Raw genomic sequence first — 23966 nt, forward strand, 5'->3', positions numbered from 1 at the left:
ATGAACTTACCGTCCTCGATGTCATAGGCATAGGCAGAGAGGCGCAGGGTGGTGGCGCAGTACTCGCATTTGAAGCAGCTCCGATGGAAGAACTTGCCCTCAGCACTCAGCCTCTCCATCACGTAGACCCGCTTCCGGCAGAAATAGCACGTGTCACTGCCTCCCAAGTTCTGTGGGAACTCCTTCTTTATCGAGCCCTGTAACAGGGGGCGGTGGGAGGCATGTCAGGGCAACACTTCTCAGGCTCACCTCCAGGAGGTGCATGACTTCTCCATATGTGAAACCAACCCTCACTGTGCAACTGTGCTTTGAAACAGACTAAGCTGGCTCCCTCTGCTACTGGCTCTTCCACAACACAGCAGAGCTATAGCTGTGACTGTTACATGTGCCTTCTATGCAGCAAGCTGCAGAAGGCAGACTCTGAATTGATGTTAACCAACAGTTCAGAGGGAACCCCAGTTGGTTTTACAGAACTGCACAACAATCAAACCAAATTATTTTGACAGAACTCTGTTTAGAAGGTAGCATAAAAATACCTCTTCAGTGTTCACATGGTTCTACAGCAATCTGGGTCCCCTGGACTCTAGAGCAATCACTTTTAGAGATACTAAGTACGTTTTTCCACACGACATTCTAAACAACCACTCAGTCCTAGAAATTTAGTTACAAAATTCCGACAACCTTAAAAAAAAAAATTACCACATGGCAGACATTGGCTAGATATGTTACTAAGCTACTTAGAATTAACCAGGTTTATTTGCCACAGCTGTGCTATATCTAGACAGACAGTGCCCTTAATACATCTCTTACCAGTTCCTTCTTGTCTAGAAGGGTTTTGGGCTGTTCTTTCCTTTGAAGCTGATTGGCTATCTGCTCAGCCAATGAGCTCACTCCGCCCGTGTACATCTTTACATACTTCTATTGGTTGGAGATTATAAAATGACCAGAATGAAGGGAAATGAGAAGGAAAAAAATAAATAAATTAAGAAGACAGGGAAAAAAAATCTTTGAAAGGTATAAAATGAATACAAGGTGCAGCAGCAAACCATGCCAACACAGTGCCCACAAGCAGGGAAACTTGGTGTTAAGAAAAACGGGTGTCCTTGTCCACACAGATATAGCAGCATTGGTAAGAATAATGGCTGCAGGAATAATTAAATTCAATAAGGGAGAATAGTCTTTCATGTCTTTTTGGAATATATAGTTCAGGGAGGTGGGAAGACAGGAAGGAAACAAATATAGAATGGAATAAGAAGGGCCTATATCCTAGTGACTCAAATTACATATAAAGAATGCAAGAGGAACAACTCCTACCAAGACGGCAAATGTCCAGATGAACAGCATGTTTCAAGCTGGGTCTGGGGAGGGCTTGGGAAGTTATTTCCTCATTTAGAAAGAAACCAAGCTCACTCCTGCAAGGCTGACTCTCCTCTTGGGTAAAAGATGCCAACAGCCTAGTATTATTAGTGATGATCACCTTCCTTCTATTACTGTTTCACTCATAACCTGTCACATGCATCAAATATTCCTGAAATTCATCTGTAGAATCCTTCTTGGCCCATTCTTCCTGTTGACATGTATGTGTTCTATCCGGGCACTACACACTACTGGGCTGGGCTTCTTAAACTCGGCTTCAGGAATCTAACATGCGCAGCCATGCAGACAAGTGGCTCGGTATAGTTTTGGGAAATCAGAATGCATTTTAGTCCAGGAGGGATTATTTTTTCATAGGTTGAAAAAAAGAGAAAAGAAAATATCCAACCAATTCAGTCCTCTTTCTAGCAATGTGGAAGAAGTAACAAGAACCTACCAAATTTCAATTGTAAGCCTTCCTGCTAGGGAGCCTCGCTTTGAGCCTGTCCCGAGAGAATGAGGTCAAAGCCTTGCCGGCCATCCTTTAGAGGCTCTACAGCCACCCTTCCATGTGGAGATGGTCAGGACACGCTGTGTGTGTGATACTCCCTCTCGTAAATTATGTGCAATAGGACAGCTGCAGGCCGGGTTTGAGGAGTCCTCTCATTCTGACTGAGAAACACACCAGGTCCGTTGTCTTGGGGATGTCCACAACCCCATTAGGAAGTGGTGTGAATAGACAATACACACCAACCCATATGTACGAGAACTGCTAGCCTGAGCAACGGCATGGCCAAGGCTGGGCAGGGACAAAGAAGAGAAGCACTCTGGGGGAAAACTAACTCCGTGTGAACTCTACGAGAATAAGCCCAAGTGAGCAAACAATTCTCCAAGGTTCTGTTGGAACCAAGGAGTCAATTCTGTTTTTCAATTTAAAATAAGGGAGGTTTCCAAGGACTGGTGCCACTTGCTCATTAACTCCACAGCTTATACCGATTAGTAGTCGAGAAAAACAAGTGGCTCTAAAATCTAAATCTTCTTTTGCTGAGAGCTATCAGGGAAGCTCGTGCCTGGAATGGACTGGCACCAGGCAGAGCTGAGCTGATAGTTAGCTGACACTGAGGGTACGGGAAATTGCACTTCATTCTGCAGAAAGTAAGTGAGAGCACAGACCAGATGTCACACACGAGGCTGGAATGCCAAGCAAGCCCAGGGTCCTCACTGTTCAGCCAGGACCCTTTCCTCCCACCAGGAACCGGCATATTCAGCAAATACAGCCCAGGGCTGCCTGCGTACAAAGGTACTGGTCACATTCAGTTCTCAGCGATGTGGTAATATTGACAAGCATCCCCTCAAAAGAGGTGGAGACTCAAGTTCTATTTTTTCTGGCACGAAAAACAGATGGTTTCCTTCTCCCCTCTCTTAAGAAATAGATTAACTGTAGCAATTGTTGGACTTACACTTTTGCCACCACACATGCATATGCTTCCGCACACGTACTGCATAGACTGCTCGAGAACAGGAAACATAAACAGAAAGGGCAAAAAGACCCGCCAATTGCTCTCTAAACTACTCTATAGTTGGATCAGTTCCATTGTAGGAAATAGCAGGGCTCATTCTTCAAACGATTACAATTCAAGAGGCACCCACAATACTGCATAATCACCACTCCATGGAAGAGATTTAATTACACTATGGCTCATATTTTGTCATATGTATTAATATGAGGACACCTGGAATTTAAAAAGCTAATGGCTAAAAAATATTTATTTTTATTTGATATACCTAAAATATTATAAAAGTGGGTTTATTTGACAGAATTTGATGCAATGAAAGCTAGCAGCCTCTGTAACTTTGGTGTATGCCTACAGACCTCATATGTAAAACAGAGAGACGGACACACACACACACACACACACACGTGGATTCCCACAGAAGACAGGCCAAAGTTAATAGCACTGCAACCTCATTGGGCTACACAACATTTGTGTAGATGAACTGAGGAAGAAAGACCATTGCCAAGTTCCAGGCTGTGCTACCTGTCGGAGGGAGTCAGAGGAGGGAGAGGCAGGGCGGTTGGAAGAGCGGAGACTAAGAGAAAGCTCCCACTGGTCAACAAAAAATCGACGAGAAGGTTCAGGCTCTGGCTACAAAATACAAGATGGAGAAAAAAAAAATCAAAGGAAATATTAAATAAAAAGTTACATACTGACCTGAGTGTACGGAATTCGGGAGTTTTAGACCTTTATCTAAATAGTAAATGAAGTAAAGAAATATTCTTAGCTCCCAAAAGCATTAATGGTGCATTCAAGCCTTCCATTCTGCTTTTAGCTCACCCTCGCCTCGTGCTTAAAGTGAAGCTCACTCTGGAACACGGTCACTCTAGTTGTGAGCTTCCTCTGAAAGCCTTGTCTTCTCCTGTTTGGTGGTTTTTACTCAATCCACCCCAAGTGGAAAACACTACCAGCCAGGAGGCGGGGAGAGGGCAAAGGTGGTGTCCTGCTCACACACACACTCTTTATGCTCTGCAGGGCCCCTCACTGGCGTGAGCTGGAACCTCTCCTGGGCAGAAGGAGATTCTACCATCTTATAAACAGTGAACAGAGATAGCAAATCTCGAGTGAAGCTGACTCCTTATCCATAAAGGCCAGAAAGGTGGCTTTGCCTCTTCCTACTGCCAGTGCTCAGAGAAACTCTGCCTGCCAGCGAGCCAGCCAAATCCCAGCAGTGATCAGGAGAAAAGATCCCAAGTTTCCTACAGACTGCATGCAGCATGTGTAACAAAAGTCAGCCACGATCCTCCATGACCTGTGCAGCCAAGAGCCATCCAGTCGCCAGAAGAGGAAGAAGAGGGCTAAAAGCTCTGGCAAGTGATAACTGCTTAGTTTCCTAACAGGTTCAGGATAAAGTATGTGCAGGGTAGAGGAAAGAGGTACTATCACGGTAGATATCACGCCCTCTGCCCTCTAGCTCCAAGCAGATCCATGGCACCCCCAGTTCAGTGCTCCCCACTAACTTCATAGCTTGAATGGGTGGCAACATAGAGTGTAACCACCCCTGCTCCATATGCTCTGCCAGCTCACTCAACATGCAGGGCAGGCTCAGAAACATAAACCCAAGGCAGGGTTTGGGGGGGGGGGTGTTGGCGATCTCTGTAGAAGAGCACTACCCACCACAGAGAAACAAGACAGAAGGTTGCTCCCCCAGAGAAGGCAAAGCAGTGAAGGTGATGAGAAGACTGGGGCGGGAGGGTGAGGGAGCAGATGAGTGCACAGGCAAGATTATGGAACAGTGGAGAGAAAATCCTGGAAGAGAACATAAACGTAACTCTTAAAGGTATCTAGACAGGAATGCTGCCGTGAAGAATCTGGAAATCAGCTCATTGGGAAAATGCGACCTTTCCTCTGGGCACTGCAGCCCCAGACGTCTGATAGCTTCTCCCTGCCCATCTCTCCTTTTCCTTGACACACTTCCCTCTGTTCTTCTTTGCTTAGGCTCTGTTTCATGAAAAATCATCAGGACCTCCTTTAAGTATGAATTCCCTGAAATGTAGGGCTTGCCCGTCTCCAGGAAATGCCTACTTTTCTTTTTTGAGAGGAATACAGCCTAGGAAGAAGAAAGAAAGAGGCCGGGCGCACGCAGTGCTTGTGGAAGGAAGCAGCCCCAGCAGAAGAGAAGGAGGCAGAGCAGGGCTGTGTGTGAGGAGGTGAAAGGGATGTCCTCTTTCCACCTCCACTCCGGCCTCTTCTCTCTCACCCAGCACCAATCCCTGCGTGGTCCTGACAACACATAGCCTATCTGCTTCTCGCCTGGTGACAGGGCCTAAGGAGATAGTACTAGCTTCCTTAGCTGTGACTCTATTTCTCAGAGAGCAAAAGCAGAAAGAGTGGCAAAAATAAAAGAAAAAGGCCCATGCGAAATTAAAAGATGATTCTTCACTTTTGCTGCAGAGCTATACCAACTCAGGGACTGGGTTTAAGGGTAACAACAACCCCCAAAGCTTCATAAAATAAGCAGGCTTTTTAAAAGGGGTATCTCTGCTGTTTGTCAAATGATACGATGTCCAGGTGTCATCAGTAATTGCCCCTTCAGTTTTTCAGAAAAGAATAGCTGAAGCTTTTCACTACGTACCCCATCTTGTCACCGCCTTCCTTCCTCTCCACCCTCTTCATACTTAGAAAATCCCCACACCAGTAAGAGCTTTGGCTCTCTCAGTATTTCTACTTCTAGACCCCAGAATGTCAAAAGATAGAAGCAAATGCCATCTGCTTATTGATCTGAATACTGGGCAGATGAATGCTCTCCCGTGAATGCTATTTACACAGGTCAATGTGGTTAGCAACAAGAATTCTTGCTCTTGGCTGGGTGACAAGAATGTGCAGAAAGCAAGGGGAGCAGGGACCATCCCCACCTTCCCTCTGCCCACCCCCCACAGCGTGCCCCATCTGTTTGGCCCTCAGCATCCCATGCCATAGTTCATGCTCTTTTACCCTCTCCTGATGGGGACTCTGCTTGCCACGGCTGTCAGCATCAAGATCCCTGTATGTCTGTTGGCAACAAAGTAGAAACTTAAGCTCCATCCACATGTTCTATGTGGACCTACTAAGTGACAGTGCCAGAAATTCAGAATTCATTTCAACACATATTCCCTGCACCTGACATATCCCCATCCCAGGTAACCACAATCCCATCTATATCAAATCCCATAACCCTAGGACAACCCCTTGTCCAGCACTCTGTCCAACTGGCCTCCAGTGAGGTCAGCCACAGATATAAAGAACTATGGTTAGTACCAAAGTGGGACAAACGTATTTCTTTCACACAGTGGCACAAGATCAGAGGCATTAAATAGAAGGCTTAATAGGAGAGGCTGGTTAGGAGGGTGAAGTTTTCCACAACAAGACATTAGAAAGGAAAGGTGGGGAGATGGAAACTGGCTGGAACAAATGGCCATTACAACAGTCCAGAGGAAACTCCAGGGTGGGGAGTGGTCCCTGAATAGGAATACGGGACCAGAGCATTATTTGTTAAAGGGAGACATGGACAATGACTGGAAGCATTTTCAGTCAACAGGAATATGTACGTGACAGGGATGGAAATCCGGAAGACAGGCATATGGCTGCTACCACCAACCTGAGGAAACCACTATCAGCAATCACACAGAGAAAAGAAAGGCTACTCTTATCACTCTTTGGATTACTTCTGAGGATTCAGCTTATGGCCGTGTGCTGGTGGAAAAACTAATCCAAAGCTGGTAATGGGGGCCATGAGCACGTTGTCTCCACAGGCAGGATGAGGCCAGAGCTTGGGCTCAAGTCACACCCCAGATTCGACTCCTGGCTCCATTACTTACTGTATGAACTTGTACCAAGGGCTTTGGCCTCCCTATCCTATGCCTCAGTCTCCTCATCTGTAAAATGGAAGTGATAATAGTACCTGCCTTGTAGGGTTACTGTGAGAATTGGATGAGATAACACAGGAAGGGCTGAGACTACCACCTGGATCTAAGTGTTAGTTCTTAGTAGAGATAAGGCACAGCAAAATCGCTAAACGTATAGTGGCTCAGTTCTTAGACCCAGGAACACAGTATGGGTCTTTTCAGACACATTACTAGGGATCACCTTTTAAATAAGCCACCTTAGTTGAGAAAATGTCTTTCCATAGCTCCTGCCTTTAAAATTAGTATTTTATTTTATACAGATATCCTACAAAGTCAATATATATTCTATAAATGTACTTTATATAAGTATCCTTGTTGTCCCCTTTAATCATGTCTGTGGTTAACTGCTCTGAAAGCATTTTTAAAGTGAACTTCCTGGAGTGTGAGTAGGGTAGACAGGAAGGGCAGGTGTTTGCTAGCACAAGTTGGATAAGCAAGAAGCAGGGCTCTCAAAATCAGAAAGAACAAAACTCATAAAGTGAGGCCCTATAAAAGCCTTCCAAAAGACCATCTAAATATACCTCCTTGGGTAGCAAGACAAAAGTGGCTGCTTTAAATGAGGTTACATAAAAATGTGCTGCTCTTCAGGGCTTTTGGACTTTGCATCTGCGACAAATATAGTTTTAGTCTGTGCTTGCATAATTGTTTTCCTATGATATGGGACTAGATTCAACCAGCCAGGGTTTGAATGTATTATGTGCCATCCTGGGGTCTGATCTGGAATTGCTCATTTGTAGTAATAAGGTTGCTTCTGCTGCAAATGCTCTTTCTGTTTTTTAATTGTTAGTTCTGAAAAGATGGAATCCTGATTTGGTCTCCACCCTAGCCACCTACACAGGCAGGCAGGCAGGAAGACAGAAACGAGGACCACGGAGCATGCAGAGAAGATCACCTGCTGGCTGCCACGCGCCCCACAGGGAGGTGGAGTAGGGGAAGGAGAGAGCGTGATCACTTTTTTGGGGCAGGTCCGAGAATGCTCCTTTTCCAGTCGCTTTTACACCAACAGACACAAATAGAGAGAACATTGGTGAAACAGGGGCCACATTTAGGCTGGTTCTAGAAGGATTAAGAGCATTTACCAAAGACATCCCTCCCGTGCCTCTCTGTCCTCCATGACAATTGCTGTGTGGTCAGGGAAGATGGCTAGTCACAGTCAGTGACTGTGCTATCTGGTAAGTGCAGATCAAATGGGTCATCTCTGCAGCTGGTCTTGGGACAGAACTTGCATGTAATACTTTCTAAATGCCAGGGATCAAGGATATATCCTTTGTTGGTTTTATCAGGGAAGTTGAGGATAGAAGAAATGAGCTCAGATGTAGGTAGAGAGAAAGGGCACACAGGCCGACCATCACAAGGGGAGTGTGTAGACCCGCCCCTGAGGGCTCGGTCACCTGTACACCCACCAGCAGCAAAGCAGCATGCTCCCTGAGTGCCAACTGAGACAACACCCTGCCATGGCTTCCCTCTCCTCAGCCTCTGGAGTGCACTTAAAAGGTTCTGGAAAACCACCAGGGAGATAGAAGAAAGTACAGGAAACAGAATATAAGAAAATAAGTATATCTGTCACTAACTGAACACCATATATATCCATGGATTATTTCCCCATTCTCCCCCTCTCCATTGTATTCCCTTATACATCTGTGACTTACAGAACTTTTTGGTGCTTAAGAAACAGTTACTTATTTCCAGACCAGAGGAATCCTCCATTTCCTCATGCCCACAATGACCACGTGGGGCAGCACACAGGGGGAGCCCAGGAGGGAGAAGAAGGTGTGGAACTTGTAGGGCCCGGGGAAACAGACCCCCCCCTCCCCGGTTTGTTCCCACCTCTCACGACAATTTACTTCCAAATCAAGACTGGTTAATATGCAGAGTTTGCCTGCTGGACCCATTTCTGAGAACAAATGGCAGAGGGGTGGGGAGGGAAGAGCCGAAGTGTTTATTTATATAGGAAGGCAAAAAAGAGAAGCCACTGGCAAGCCAACTATTATTCATTTTCCCTCTTCTATACCATGACTGAAGTTAAAGCTGATCCTCATGCCACCTCAGCCACCAGTGATTGCTTTGCCACAACCTCCTGCCTCAAGTAAAATCTCTTCAAGAGAAACAGAAAGTGAGTCACTGTAAGGTCTGGCTGGTAAGCCCCTCATTCCTAAAGGGAGCTAATGAAGGCCATCATCAGGATGAGTCAGAAGCAGAGGGCCACTGGAGCACCCCACCGGAGTTCCTCTGTTCCCATGTTTCTGGAACACCAGCATGTTCCTGTTCTCTCAGGAGATAAACTGACAGCGCCAAGACTCATAATGCCATCCCTGATTTAGTGTTGAGGAAAAATTACATGTAACTGTGAGTTACAGTTCTTTCATAATGAAGTAAATTTACAATTCCCAACTCTATCCAGCAACGATCTAATAGGATTTTCATGGCTCATCGTTTTTCACTTACCAAGATCTACCCAGATACTCCTTCCAACTGTAATCTCTGGTGCCCACTCCAGAGAAGCCAGGTTTGACTTCAAGGGCTCTATTCTGCTGCTTGTAGAGCTGAGCAATATTTTACTTCATAAATTACCCATAACCTAGCTGTTATGTCTCCATGTAGCACCGTGCACAAGGTCAGAGGCCATCAGATACTTCATGAATAGGAGAAACACAAGCAGGCCCACCAACACCAAGCTCCTGATGCCCCTTCAGTATAGCTCCATCAGGTGATGAGCTGACATGCCGCTCTTCACGGGGACAGAGGCTTGGCTGAGCCAGGCTCCTTGGTCACACTTACTACCCTCGAGACTTCCCAGCAAGCCAACCCAAAGCTGCTCTGGGCATGTGACATTTAAAGTCATCTGTTCATCCACTACACGTGTTACAACTGACTTCCCTTCCCCTTTGCTCTTCCTATGTCAGGTGACCTTGATAAATACTGTCAGAATCCAGAGTTTGGGGGTATCTAGAGTTCACTTTCTCCTTTAGCAGATCCTCAACTAAAAATTACCTTTCCAATCATACATTCCACCTAGACTTCAAGGCAAAGGGTAAGAAAATAAAACGGGTTTTCCAATGAGTTTTGTTTGTTTTCCAGAAGATGTCCTCCAAACACAGAGGAAGAAGCAGCTTGGCTTCTGTTGTGAGTATGAACATTGTTCCCCAGCTTCCATCTCAGCCTCCTGGAGCCTGCCTTCAATGTGGCATATTATTTAAAAGAGGTTAGAAAGGAACTTTTGCCCTGAATGTAATTCAAATAAAATCCATTTGCCACTCCCCAGCACCTCCCAGCAATAGCTGGCACTCTATAGCACAAGAAGAAATCAAGAGTCAGCTCACCTGAGCTCTCAGAATCTTAGTCCTAGATGATACCAAACCACAAGACAGAGAATCCAGGCTATACTTACTAGAGCAGGACTTTGCTCAACTGTGACTTGGGAGAAAATACAGTAGAGGCCCCAATGCTACTAAAGGGTTTCCTATTATCAACCAGCTGACATCCCTCCACTCACTTCTTCTGTCCTATCCAATACTGCTTAGACGCAGCCTTCTAGGAGATCCTGTAAAAACTTTACTGAAAATTTTCAAGGTGTATGTTAAATGGAGATAAAACGCCAAGAAAAGGCCCATGATCATCTCTGTTGAGGGTCTGAAACAAATAAAAATCATAGTTCAAGATATTTCTTGGCTAACATTTCCCTATTTAACATGAAAGGCTCTACTGCCCCAATTCTCAGCCTTGCTGAGTTCAGGATTCTCCCTCCATTAGTTACAAGGACACATGTAAGCAAAAAGTCAACTTGGGTCAAAGGTTACAGTGGTAAAGTGGAGAAGCTAAGGTACCTGGAACAACTTCCCACAGAGCTTCAGCTAATTTCAACACCAAATTACCCCCACTCTTTTAACTAATTTCTCAAATCCCAAGGAGTTAAACAAATCAAGCAATACAATTAGCACTGTCTGTTAAACCGTTCCCCAAAGCTGCTACTCAAATGAGTACAAAAGCTTCCTGTCCTTGGGAGCTAGGATTCTAAAGTGTAGGCCTCAGCCCTGGCTGGCTCTGAGGGATGAGCAGGTTGGGAAGGCCCAGGGAAGCAGCACCCATTTTGGCCCCTGGACAGCTCCTTTACCTGTTTCCACTGGGGGGTGGGAGCAGGGTGACCCTGCTCAGGTAGGCAGCAGGACGGCTGGCTGACCCCACGCTCTTGTGTCGGCTGTGACACACAGGCCAAGTATGGGTGGGGGACAGGACATGGAGACAAAACAAAATAAAATACATTAAGGTAGGAGAAGACACAAAAAAGATAATGGTGGACAGACACACATCTATGAGGAGGGAGTGGGAACAGACACAGAATTAATTCTTAGAAAGTTACATTTACAAAGGAAATAAAATACCCCACCCCACAAACCAAAAGCAAATGCAAAAGGAAAAAAATGAAATCAGAAGCTGTAATTTTCACTCTCCTCTTCCCTAGCTCAAAGCTCTGAACCTAAACTACTAATTCTGGTTTGGAAAACTAAACTTTCTACTCAAAATGAGGAACACAACCTTCTCTTAGGGGCAAACTTCCTCCCAAGGAGAGCTTTCCAGACCTCCTGAGATGGGGCAGATCCCACAGTTGCCAGAGCTGCAACCTCAGATGTCTACCAATGAACAGTATTTATTCCTCTCTATGAGCCACAATACATACGACTGGAGTGTAAAAATTAATAACCAAAGGCTAAATGTGGGAAGAAGTTAATTCTGGCCAGACTCCAAGCAAAGTCAGTACCCCCCTCACCCCTGAACCTTGGAACAATGGCTGATATGTATGGAAAAAGCTGAAGAAAGAGAGTAAAACAATAAAAAGAATGGGCTCCCTTTCCTTTGGATGTTCTCTCAGGTCACTGGGAGCTCTGTCAGAAACTTCCTGTGCTTATCTCCAAATCCCAGCACCTCCTCTTATAAGAAGTCTCAGTGACTTTCAAACAAGCAAGAGGGGAGGGATGACCTAACAAAGACATCTCAAGTCAAATGCTCCTGTCTAGCACTCTCAAGTTAGTATCCATGATGACTCTTTAAAATGTTCATAATTCCTGACCTAGTTCAAGGATAGCCTATGAAAACCATCCACAACACACAAAAGAAGATTTCTCACAAGAACATTTTTTATCTTTATACTTCATCATGAAAGATGAACAACATCAAAAACATCCAACACCAGAGGAAGAGTTAAGAAAAGCACGGACACACATGTATTGGAAGATGCTTGTAGAGTTTGGAACAACATGGGAATATGCCCAAAGTTACGTGAACAAAGCAGAACAGAAAGTGTATCTTCCAAATGACCTCAACTATAAAAACAAAAATGCACTGAAAACAGACAAGAAAGAAATATAAAAAAATGTTAACAGAATTAGAGGTGTTTTGATTACCTTTATTATTTTCTCCAGCATTTTCCTCAGTAAGCATCTATCTCTTTAATAATTCGAATTGTGCACATATGTGAGCATATAAATATGTATAGACATTTATAAAACTTCAAATCCCTCTTCTGGATTTTTGCCACAGACACCTCAGACATGAATGGTGAGGAGAAAGCAGTGCTGAAAGCATGGGAGGGGCTTATCAAAAGCTTTTCTCGGCCACAGTCAGACAAGGAGAAAACCAGACACAGTCATGAGGGTGTGAACGCTCGGCTGAGACACACCCTGTCCCACTTCATTTGACTAAGATCCCTCCTTCTTATATGGCCAGACCAAGCATGGATGGGTGAGATACGAAGTGGGGCTTACCTGTCTCCTCATGCCAGTGGACTGTGGGGGTGCATTCTCTTCAAATTTGGCCAACAACTGGGTCGCCATGTACTTCACTTTGTTCTGATTGCCAAGGGCCACATCCATCCTCCTGTCCGTCAGGGTGCTCACCAGTGTGGGCCTTCCTCCTCTGTAACCACGGGGCACATCCTCCTGACAAACACCAACACCCAAGAACTGGCCTTGGTTAAGAAGTCCCCCACAGATGCCCTTCCCTCAAAGGAGTACAGCCAGTGCCTGGCATGGCAGCTGCTATTTTTGCTTTAGTTAAGCTTAACAGCTCTCTTCAAGGTTCTAAACTCCAGAGGCAGTCAGCAAGACTTTTGGTGCATGGGGCAGTATAAAGAGGTACCTGGACTTGGGCTGGTGTTGTCCTATCTCAAGAAAGCCACTGCCCCCAGCAAAATGTAAAATTCTGAAGAGAGAGGAAAGCACTAGTGCACACACGTGTGTGTATGCTTCCTTAGATGCTCTCCAAAACGCTGTACAAAGGCAAGAGCCTGCTGAAAAAGCAGCTGCTCTCAGAAATTCTCATAAAAATGAATATGAAAAGATCTAGCAATATCAATTTGGAAATTAATTTCAGCCCCAATGGGCAATTCAGTATGACCATTCTAGCAAATCCCAGCTAAATCTTACCTCTTCCGATTGACTAGTCTTTCTCCTCTTTCCAGCACCATCCAAGTCCTTTTCCTTTTTATCCTATATCAAGAGAGGAGGGAGACTGCATTATCCTAGTCACCATACCTCACCTATAGCTTTGTAGCAGGTCAAAACCCTCCTCTATTTACCTTGGGAGAACGCTTCCGAGAGATGGTCTGCCCAAGTTTGCTGAGGAAGGAGATGGGGGATTTGGTGCTGGCTATAAGAACTGCTTTGTCCTCGGCATTTAGGTCCAGGGCATCTGTGAACAGGAAGTAATGTTGAGCACAGCCCTGGAGGGGGCTTCAAAGTACTGACCAGAACTACACTCCTTGCAGGTGGCTCACAGAACCCCAGAAAACTTTAAAGGTTCATCTGCGGGACGCCTGGGTGGCTCAGTTGGTTAAGCAGCTGCCTTCGGCTCAGGTCATGATCCCAGCGTCCTGGGATCGAGTCCCACATCAGGTTCCTTGCTCCGTGGGGAGCCTGCTTCTCCCTCTGACTCTGCCTTCCACTCTGTCTGCCTGTGCTCGCTCTCGCTCGCTCTCTGACAAAGAAATAAATAAAAAATCTTAAAAAAAAAAATAAATAAAGGTTCATCTGCTCTGACAAAAGCAAAAGGAACTCAGTAAAGAAATGCACACTATGGTCTGAATGTTGAGCTTTCTTCTCCATCCATGTTAACAAAACCAACTCTTTTCTCCAATTCACTATAGTCACAAAACCCTCCACTTTTCGCTTTTCAAACATTGGAATCTGCCTATGATTGTTAGTTACAAAAGACTGCTAAAGCCTCACTGTTGTGATAAAAACTTCAAGGTAGAGGGAGAAAGGGAGGAAGGGTACATAGCTCAGGGTCACTGGCTTTGATGATGCAGGCAACCATGTACACAGGCACACATAAGAGGAAGGCTCTCCCTAAACAGGGATTTGATTTGAGAGTTGTGGATTCCTGTTGTAAGAACTGCATATCTGATCAGAAAAAGCTACGGACATCTGTAAGAGTACACAGGCTAGAAGACACTGTGGAACCACAAACTCTATGGATTGCAATATTTTATTAGTAATAACAGTAATTTAAAAAGTAATCAAAATGAATAATATACTGCTGATATTAAATGCCTGTTTGCCAAACACTCTCTTTAGCTCATCAGTTTCATGTTATATGTACATAAAATCCAGTTTATGGATGGCGAAACTGAGGCACAGGGAAATTTAGTAACTTGCCTAAGGTCAAACAGGTGCAAGTACTGGGAAGTAAATCCAGGTTGGGTACCATGGTCAACACTCTAAAGCAATATGTGTACTGACTTACTTCAAGGGACAATAAATGATAACAGGAATATTTTTGGTAGCATTTTGGTAGACTGAGGCAGCAGGCTAAGGGCCAAAGACTTGGAAAAACACTAAAAGGTTGGAGAAGAGAGAGAAGCCAGAAAAGGAACAGTTACAGAAGAAAGAGAATGAAGCTAAAACAAGTACAGGACCACAGAGGCCAATGAGAAGAGAGAATTTCAAGAAAAAGAATACCATTCCATAGTGCTGAATAATGCAGAAAAGCCAAGTGAGTGAGAGAAGCAAAAAGGAGAAAAGAATGCAAATTCGATGATTCTTCACGACTGTAAATAGTTTTTGGAAGAGCAGTTAAAACAGAAGCCGGGGGGTGCCTGGGTGGCTCAGTGGGTTAAAGCCTCTGCCTTCAGCTCAGGTCATGTTCAGGCTCTCTCCTCAGTAGGGAGCCTGCTTCCCCCGTCTCTCTCTACCTGCCTCTCTGCCTACTTGTGATCTGCCAAATAAAATCTTAAAAAAAAAAAAGAAGAAGAAGCCAGGTCGCAAAGTGTTGCGAAGTTTAGGCCTTAGGAGGCAGAGGTCCTACTAAGAACAAACCACTTTTTTAAAAAAGGCTGGCTCTGAGAGGAAGGGTGTAAGGAAGTAGCAGAGTCAAGGAAAACATTTTGCAAAGGAATGATTTTTGCAAACCCATAGACTTAGTGAGAAAGATTTGGGGAAAGAAATAATGGCTGAGAACACACTAGTCAAGAAGGAAAAAATAATGGAGCAAAGTTCCAGGGCCTTACCCAGACTGCCAACCAATAATAATACAGAGTAAGTGCAGGTTTGCTTCTGGTGGTACTAATGAAGGACGTGGTTAGAAGGGAAGAAAGAAAAGCCAGGAAAAACAGAAAAAATGGAGGCCTTCCATATTCGTGCCCGCCAGCCCTTACCACTGGACGGGAGTGAGTCCTTGAACATCTCATAGAACTGAGTCAGGTACATCACCATAGAAAGCTTGTCAGGCTCCCCCACCGAGGCCATTTCTTTGCCTGTCATAATGGGAGAAATGCCCAATTCCTTCTCAGCAATATCAAAGGCCAGCTGGTTATTCTTCTCCACATTTTGCTCATCCAAAGAATCAAAATCTCTAAGAAAAACAGAAGGAGAAAAACACAAGAAGGGTTGCTTATCCTCAGGCCAGAAAACACAGTATCAGTAGAGTCATCATCATTTTCTTCGTCTTCCAGCTAAAATCCAGGGTGCGGGGTTTACTGCAATTTGAGAGCCAACCTGCTCTTCTCCCCTTTTGGTCTCCTCCTTTACACCAATAAAATGCAAATCACCCTCAAGGAGGGTGATGACTAAAGATCTACCCAGAAAGTAAAAAAGGAGGGAAAAGTTGAAGAACTACTCTCATTTTCCCAATAATGTAAACTTCTTACTAATAGGTAAGCCCAAGAATAGGAACTATCTTTAATATGTATCCTCTTGTACCTTGTATGTGATCTGTACATATTACACTAATGCTCGATAATGATGATATCCTATTTGGATCAGACTGCTTCTAAAGGCTTAGGACTATCACTCGCTGTGTCATTTGGACGAGCTGTTGATGCACTCAATCAGCTCTGGTAAATCTTATTCAGCCTTCTACATGAAGGGAAATTCCAAAACCTTCCTCAAAAGATGTTTCTGAGGCTAAATTTCCCGTTTTCCCAAGTACTTAAATGAACAAACACTTTCCGCTGTGTCTCAAACTTCTTGCCATTCAATGAAGTAAAGACGGAGACCATTCTTCTTTAAGGGGTGATTTCAGATCAACTGGCAGGCCTTATTTTGTGTTAACTTACTACTGACTCTGTAGCAAGGTTTTCATTTTTCTAAATGCTTTTTCTTTATAGATTAAGTCTATCAAACCAGGAAGGCCTCATCCTGAATGACCTTATTGTAGTCTAAACGGTGCCAAATCACCTACCCCCGCTGCTTTGTGTCTGTTACATGGAACTTCCCTAGACCTTCTGCAGGCAGCCTTCTCCCTCTACCACCCCCCAACCTCACCTGCTAGCTTCCCTTCAGCTCCTTTTGCCTCCACCTCCTTTTCTTTCCTGCCTTCCCTTTGGAAGAGAACAGATTCACCCAGTCTTCTGCCATTCATCACAATCCTTCTGAAAGTACTCCTTTTTCTTCTCCTGTCCTTTCTTGATGGGGGAGGGGGGAACCCTACATTCATTTACCAACCTTTGCATTACCTATGGGACAGGAGCACTGGAGATCACTTAGCTTTATCTAAATAAATCAGAAATTCTTATTCCAAAACCATATATGTAAAGCAGTTTCTAGTAGCTCTGGCCTTATTAATTTATAACCTAATATAAACAGGAACTATGTTTCTTAGGTTTCCTTAAGCAATCATTAAAGCAAATGCACAAATTTGGGCCCTAATGAAAAGGACAGGCAGCCAAAATAATTCAACAGTCTTTTCTCCTGTTTCTGGATCTTCCTGTTTGGCTTCCATGGTAACGAATGCCTATGGGAGAAATCTGAAGGCACTGGTCTCTGTAATTGACCTGGGGTCATCCTACTGTAGTGATTTTGCATTTAGGTGAGTAAAGAATGGCCAAAAAAGAGGGTGTCACTGATATAAGCGAGTTAAGGTGGCCTGAATCTTATGGGCCTGGGCATAGTATATTTGCAAAAGGCACAATTCTTAACAGAGAAAATACCAATGAACCATGATAAATTCACTGCTTTCGAGTTTCTTGGTAGTGACATATTTGCCTTCAGCCAGCCAAATGTTCTAGTGAGGTTTTCCTTATGACCACCAGCATCTGGGAAATAGCTGGCCGAAATGAAGAGTTCAACCTGGGGCCAATAAACAGAGTTTTCCTTTGTGTGATGTTAATAGGCCCAGGTGGGTATTAAAACTAGTTTTTGACCTTCTGAGTGCTGTGATTTTTAAAACTTCAGCTGGATTCAGCTACACGATGCTTGACACAAGTTTTAAATATAACTAACTTGAAATTAATCACTGCCTCCTAGAAAAAAGTATCTTGCTATGTATCTCATTCTAGGAAGAAATGCAAAATTTGGCTACCTGATAGCAAAACACTCTGAGATCATGAGCAAATACAAAATGAAACACAAAGTTTGTCACAACTTACATCAGATCAGGGCGGTATCTATGGATGATCGCACATAAGGCCAGTCCACTTTTCCAAGACATAGTGAGATCTGTCACATTTACCCCTGCATAGCCATCTGTCTGCCTTTGGCACCAACCCAGCAGTTTGCTTGAACGAGCTACAGACTCTAAAACAACAACAAAAAAACCATCAGAAGTGTGGTCACCTGGTAGTATTGATGTAGGATCCTCCTTGTAGTACACATACCAGTTTAAAAACTTACTAAAGGCAGGAACAAAACAGTTATCACTGTTTTTCAAAAGTAAAAAGCTACGTAATTGGTATCATAATAGTGGAATTTTAGGTAGATAAGAAACTACCAAATTTACCCAGTATCTGATGTCAACACCAGTCCCTCTAATAGAATGATAAGTCACAAGAGGAATGATCTGGATCTGCTGGTCCTGAAGCCCAGGGTCCCTGCAGCACTCTTGGATACTGACTTAGCTGGAAGATCACCATCTACTGACCTGTTATCCCCACCTAAAGAAGGTCTAGAAGCGCGGCTTGGCAGCTAGCTGAAGAAGCTCCTTCCCTTCAAATTATATTGGGAGGAATACAGCAGTAAAGAGTCTGTTCTCTCTAGCAATACGTTAAATCAATAATGCACAAAGCCCACTCTTACATGTTCCAGGGTATAGAGTGATTTGGCAAATGAACAAACTCCGTAGGATTACAATGGCAAGGCCAAAGACCCTGGACCAGAACAGTCCCCCAGGCCAGGACTGGCACTCCATATTATAAATGATCACAACTTGAAAAAGTGAACACATCAACACATACACTTGAATGTTTTCCAGTTCACTGCTGTGTCTTCTTGAACATGGATGGCATTTCTAAAAGTCCATTTTTCTTAACTGCATCAGAGGAGCTCTGATATGGAGCATTTAGAACAATCTGTGAATTCCTATCTGTGTCCAAGAATGTCTGCTCTCTTACCTTTGGCAGCTGGAAATATCTAACCTTGTATGAAGTCATTTAGTGACTTGGGAACATAAGATAAAAACTGTGGGGGCGCCTGGGTGGCTCGGTGGGTTAAGCCGCTGCCTTCGGCTCAGGTCATGATCTCAGGGTCCTGGAATCGAGTCCCGCATCGGGCTCTCTGCTCAGCAGGGAGTCTGCTTCCTCCTCTCTCTCTGCCTGCCTCTCTGCCTACTTGTGATCTCTCTCTGTCAAATAAATAAATAAAATCTTTATAAAAAACAAAACAAAACAAAACAAAAAACTGTGTATCATAAAAACCCTGTTTCATTTAAATCTTTCAGTGAAAATGTATTCTAAAACTATATAGAGAAACACTCCTGCTGTTATCATCATAAATCAGAAATTTACTTCAGAAATTAACTTTGTTCAGATGTCTCCCAAATCTGTTTTTCCACCAACCCAACAGGTACTGGGCAACTTCAACATTCCAGGCTCTAAAATGATAGTGACAAAGGTTTACTGCCTGCTTTCAAGTAGATGACACCTGAGTGGACATAGACGAAAATGCTTCCAACTGCCTGTTAGTTGTGAAATCCACCCTGATATTGCAATAACATGTCAAACTTAAAACAGACTCAAACCTTCTATCCTCCTGCTTCCTTGTCCAAACTGATGGCGGCACCACCTGCAACCATCTCTTGCCCATGCAACCAAACTGCTGATGCCTATTGTTTCTGGCTCTTGAATATACTCTCACTTGCATAATGAATAACAACAATGACAAAATGGCTGCCATTTGTGAGCATGGTGGAAGTAGCTATTTCTTACACCCATTTAACAGACAAGAAAACCAAAGTTCAGAAGTGCAAAATAACCTGTTCTGGCCCACAAATTTCACAAATGGCAAAGCTTAAATTGTGACACAGTTGCACCTGGCTCCAAAGTCAGAGTTCTAACTACGCTCCACTCCCTTGTCCATCCTCGACATGAGCATCAGATTCAGGCCTTCACCGCCGTTAGCTTGACTGCTACAATGTACTTCTAACTAGTGGCCCTGCCTCTCGCATTTCCCTTCTCCATCCCATCTTCCATGTAGCTGACTAGGTACATTCATTTTGCTCTCCTTTTAAAAAAAATCTACAGGGGCCCTTCAGTGAACACAAAATATGGAATGGCTTTTATCCCTCATAACTGTATCCTGGCAATGTTGTAGTACTCAGCTAAAACACCACTGCTTTTTCCTAAAGTCTCCCCCAGAAACCTTAGTTGGTGTGGATGTGTGCTCACTTCCTCTCTCTCAACAGCATTTATACCTGATTTCTCTGGGTTCTGCCCTGATATTCCCGACATTTCTGGCTAGGCAATTCTTTGTTGTGGGGAGCTGACCTGTGCACTGTAGGAGGTTTAGCACCCTCCCCCAGTCATGACTATCTAAAATGTCTGCAAATGCTACCATATGTTCCCCGGGGGCCAAAATCACCCCAGTTGAGATTCATGGCCTTATACAGTACTGTGTGCACTACCAGCTCAGTAAGTACAGACTTCTCTGAATAGGGTACTCGCATTTAATAGGCCATTGCCAGAACTCACCATTGCGAGTCAACTTTGGGGTAGTTCGAGAATTCACCAGGTTCTCCATTTCCAGATGAATATCTTTTGTTTCCCCAGTATCGTATAAATGGCGCACCTGGCAGAAAGTTAAGAAGGAAAATCAAACACCACTTAACAAGTTCCCACCTGAGAGCAAAATGAAAGACTAAGATAGCAGGTTGGGCAAAGTTCAGATAAAAGCTAAGACAATGACCTTTAAATCCTTTCTGGAATGTGGTGGGGTTACATGTAAACAAATACAGGTTAGTGTAAAAAAGTGCTAAAAATTAGCTACTCAAGATAGTCACTATTGAACCATTAATACTGCCCATTGATAGCAGGTCTCACAGGCCCCTTAAATAGAGGTATACAGAAGGCTTAGAGCCATAAACTTCAGCTAGAAAGTAAATAAAAAATTATACAAGTACAGAGGCAAATATGTTGAACGGGCCGCTTTCTAAAAACAGTTGGGTTCTTTGGGATTATAGCGCTTTGTCAAATGTCATTCTCAATGCAATTTTAAGGCTTTAGAGATTGTGAGAAATGACTCAGCAGTGTAACAGAACTGACCAATAGTATCTTTAACTTGCACAGAAGGTACTAATTTTCAAAGTCTGTTCAAGTGAACAATCTCATTTGCCCTCACAATGGTCTCGTGAATAGCAGGACTATCACCTCCACTTTATTGATGAAGAAACTGGGGTTCAGAGAAGATGGGATGACAAATCCACATCAAAGTGATGGGCGGCAATAATGCAAGAAGTCCCATTTCCTGAGTAGTGAGCAAGTACTCTCTCCCTTACAACATGCAGCTTGAATGAGAAAGCCCTGGACAAAGTCCTGGATCCTGGATTTGGTAACATGGGATCTTCTGGCAAGTCATTCACCAACTCCCTCCCTTAGCTGCTCAATCCACTGAGGGAAAGTGATACCATTCCAGGGAGACATCTACTTGGATTATGAATGGAGTATATGTATACGGTATTAACAGACATATTTCAGTGTTTCAGAGGTCTGATCCGTCCTGAATATGGGCTTAGATGTAGATAACTGACTAGAAGGCTCTTACCTGGCTCGGGCGGAGGAAGTTGACGTTAATGTTGGGGTATCTGGTGACAGGGTCAATGCTGTATTGGCTGAAGTTTTTACTCACATTCTCAGGGGTGGTCTGAGGCAGCAACCTATAAATGCTTTCTCTGCAAGAACATACAACAATTTACTCAGAGCAGTGACAAGCACCATACATATCTCCTTCTCCTTTGATAATATTCCTATTTTCTGTCAATATCCCAAATAATCTGAAGGATATGACAAGTCTTCATCATTGGCCATTTTTATCCAAACCTACATCAGCCCTTGCTCCCATTCCACTACTCCAGTGATTCCACAGGCACTGGACTGGTTGAGGACCAGTAGCAAGAGCAAGTACATCATGGTGGGTTGGGATAAAAAGCCTGATTCTAATTTAAAAGGCAAATAATTTACTCTTTTGTTTTTTCAAGTAGGCCAATATTTAAGAAAACCACAGATGAAAAAAGAACTTGCCACTAAACTTGCCCAGAGTACCTTAGATAACAGACTTAAAATGCTATCAACCACAGACTACACCCAGGAAATCTTATTTCTCTAGTTTTTCTGGTCAGGGCATTTGTTCTTTATTAGCAAACAAATCCTAGGATTCTTACCTCATATGCAATAATCTGCTTCAACATATCTGACATTTGAAAGTTTAAGAAATATTTGCAAGCAATTTGGGATTTTCTTTTGAATCCAAAGTCACTTCGTATTTCTTTTCTTATGTCCCCCTGGTATGTCCCCTGCTATCACACTGATTTCATTAGTGCAAGTCTTTCTACTTTAAGGATGGGAAGATTTAATGTACTATGCTTATGTATTTGTTTGTGTGACTGCCATAAAGGTAACAGATACTATTCCTTAAAGGAATACAAAGATTCAGATACCATCTGTCAGTAATGAATTTAATTTGGAAAGAAATAAGAGCACTTAAATTAGATAGTCTTTACATATCTATGACTTTTAATCATTATCTTGCTTTTCTTCTCTTAAATATGAAAACATCTTTAATTAAGAAAGCAGGAGAGAGAGAGAGAGAGAGAAGGAAGAAAACCTGTATTCTGCTTGAGGAGCAAACCAATCATCACTCCCAGGAAAGGGACCTGTGGCTACTTCCCATTACCTCTCGGCCAGGACCTCCAAGGGGCTTGTTCCTAGAGACCAACTTCGTACCATCCAGGCTGAGTCCATAGCAGCTAGAAATCCTCGGGCTATTCCTGTCCCCATTGGCCAAAAAGGCTATGAAGGAACAGAAAACAAAGAATAAAAATAAATTACCTTTTAATAGAGGGAAACTAAACTAAGAGAGAAAGTCTGTTGTTGACGGTACTATTTAGCAACTGTTCATAAGCCGGCAGAACAAATCACAAAAGCTGCAGAGCTTCCATCCATAGTGAGCAACCTCCTTACTTCCTTGGGTATCTCTGCAGGGAGTCTACCTCTGCTGCACCATGCTATAGGCACTTGCTCTGCAACCTGGGATACTCCCATTGTTCCTCATTATTACTGCTTCCTTACTACTGCCTCTACTATAAAGTGCTGCCGTCCTTACCACTCACCTCTAGGAGGCTGTCCCCAACCAGGGCCACTAGTAACTGGTGTCCATTCTGCTCCCGCACCAAGGCAGCATTCTCAGAGGCATACATACAAGTGAAGTCAAACATGGCCACATCAGGCTGCCCGTAGTGATTGATGGCAAAATCCAGAGATGGCAGCTGCTGCTGAGTGGAGAAGTCAGCCGCCTCCCTGGCATAGTTCAGCAGAGCCTCTTGGTCCACATTCTCCCGGGAAAGCAAGAGCTCTGTGTCAGCGTAGTCCTGTCTCCAGAGAGAGAAGAGGGTCAAAGGAAAAGCCCTGCTAGAGCCACACTATACATGTCAGATGTAAGCTAGTTTCACAGCCTTTCCCTTCTTCCTAAAGTGATTTCATATTCCAAAACAAGTCTTCTACATAAATGAAAGACAAAAGGGGAGGCTGTTTCCTTTGAAAAATTTTTTATTTATTTATTTTTTTAAAAAAGATTATTTATTTATTTGAGAGAGAGAAAGCAGAGAGACAGCACAGGAAGGGGCGGGTGCAGAGGGAGGAGGAGAAGCAGGCTCCCCACTGGGTAGGCTAGGACCTTGGGATCATGACCTGAGCTGAGCTGAAGGTAAATGTTTAACTGTCTTAGCCACCCAGGTGACCTTCTTTTAATAAATAAATAAGTAAATAAATAAATAAATTTATTAAAAATATTTATTTATTTATTTATTTATTTGAGAGAGATAGAGAGCCTGGTGGGGATGGGGAGGGCGAGAGGGAGAGAGACAGAATCCCAAGTAGACTCCCTGCTGAGCATGAAAACTGATGACCCCACTACCCTAAGATTGTGACCTAAGCCAAAATCAAGAGTCAGATGCTCAACCAACTGAGCCACCTGGGTGCCCCATGGGGGAGACTGTTTCTAAAAGAGCACAGGTTTGCTGCCTGGTGTTTCCATTTCCTTTGGGCATGTCATACTTCTTTAATCTTGCCTAATTCAACTCATGGGGTTGTTTTGAATACCAAATAAAATAATTTATGTGATGGTACTTTCTAAATTGAAAACGTATTTTATAATTTATGTTATATTGGCAATTGTTATCTTCTGGATAGCAAATAGCTTCGGGCAAATGGGAACATATGAAATACTCAGCATTGTGTAATTCATCAAACCCAAAGGAT

General features: G+C 43.7%; 1 protein-coding gene across 18 annotated transcripts in view; it reads right to left on the reverse strand.

Moving 5' to 3' along the window:
• MICAL3 (microtubule associated monooxygenase, calponin and LIM domain containing 3) overlaps window positions 1-23966 on the reverse strand; it is a 215417-nt gene that overhangs the window by 85540 nt on the left and 105911 nt on the right. For 11 of the 18 annotated variants that reach the window (XM_013046424.2, XM_045071701.1, XM_045071703.1 and 8 more), the window contains exons 8-22: window positions 22820-23077; window positions 22384-22499; window positions 21256-21382; window positions 20187-20283; window positions 17652-17799; window positions 15441-15637; window positions 13365-13477; window positions 13213-13275; window positions 12553-12726; window positions 10905-10988; window positions 7686-7784; window positions 5844-5900; window positions 3393-3500; window positions 811-918; window positions 11-197 (exon numbers count right to left, since the gene is read on the reverse strand). In XM_013046424.2, coding sequence (XP_012901878.1) covers window positions 11-197; window positions 811-918; window positions 3393-3500; window positions 5844-5900; window positions 7686-7784; window positions 10905-10988; window positions 12553-12726; window positions 13213-13275; window positions 13365-13477; window positions 15441-15637; window positions 17652-17799; window positions 20187-20283; window positions 21256-21382; window positions 22384-22499; window positions 22820-23077 — 1936 coding nt within the window. The remainder of the gene's footprint in view (window positions 1-10; window positions 198-810; window positions 919-3392; window positions 3501-5843; window positions 5901-7685; window positions 7785-10904; window positions 10989-12552; window positions 12727-13212; window positions 13276-13364; window positions 13478-15440; window positions 15638-17651; window positions 17800-20186; window positions 20284-21255; window positions 21383-22383; window positions 22500-22819; window positions 23078-23966) is intronic. The other 7 variants (XM_045071714.1, XM_045071715.1, XM_045071716.1 and 4 more) reach the window with 5 other exon arrangements.

Source organism: Mustela putorius, unplaced genomic scaffold (assembly GCF_011764305.1).
Source record: "Mustela putorius furo isolate JIRA1106 unplaced genomic scaffold, ASM1176430v1.1 tig00003988_pilon_pilon_pilon, whole genome shotgun sequence".
Lineage (NCBI taxonomy): Eukaryota > Metazoa > Chordata > Mammalia > Carnivora > Mustelidae > Mustela > Mustela putorius.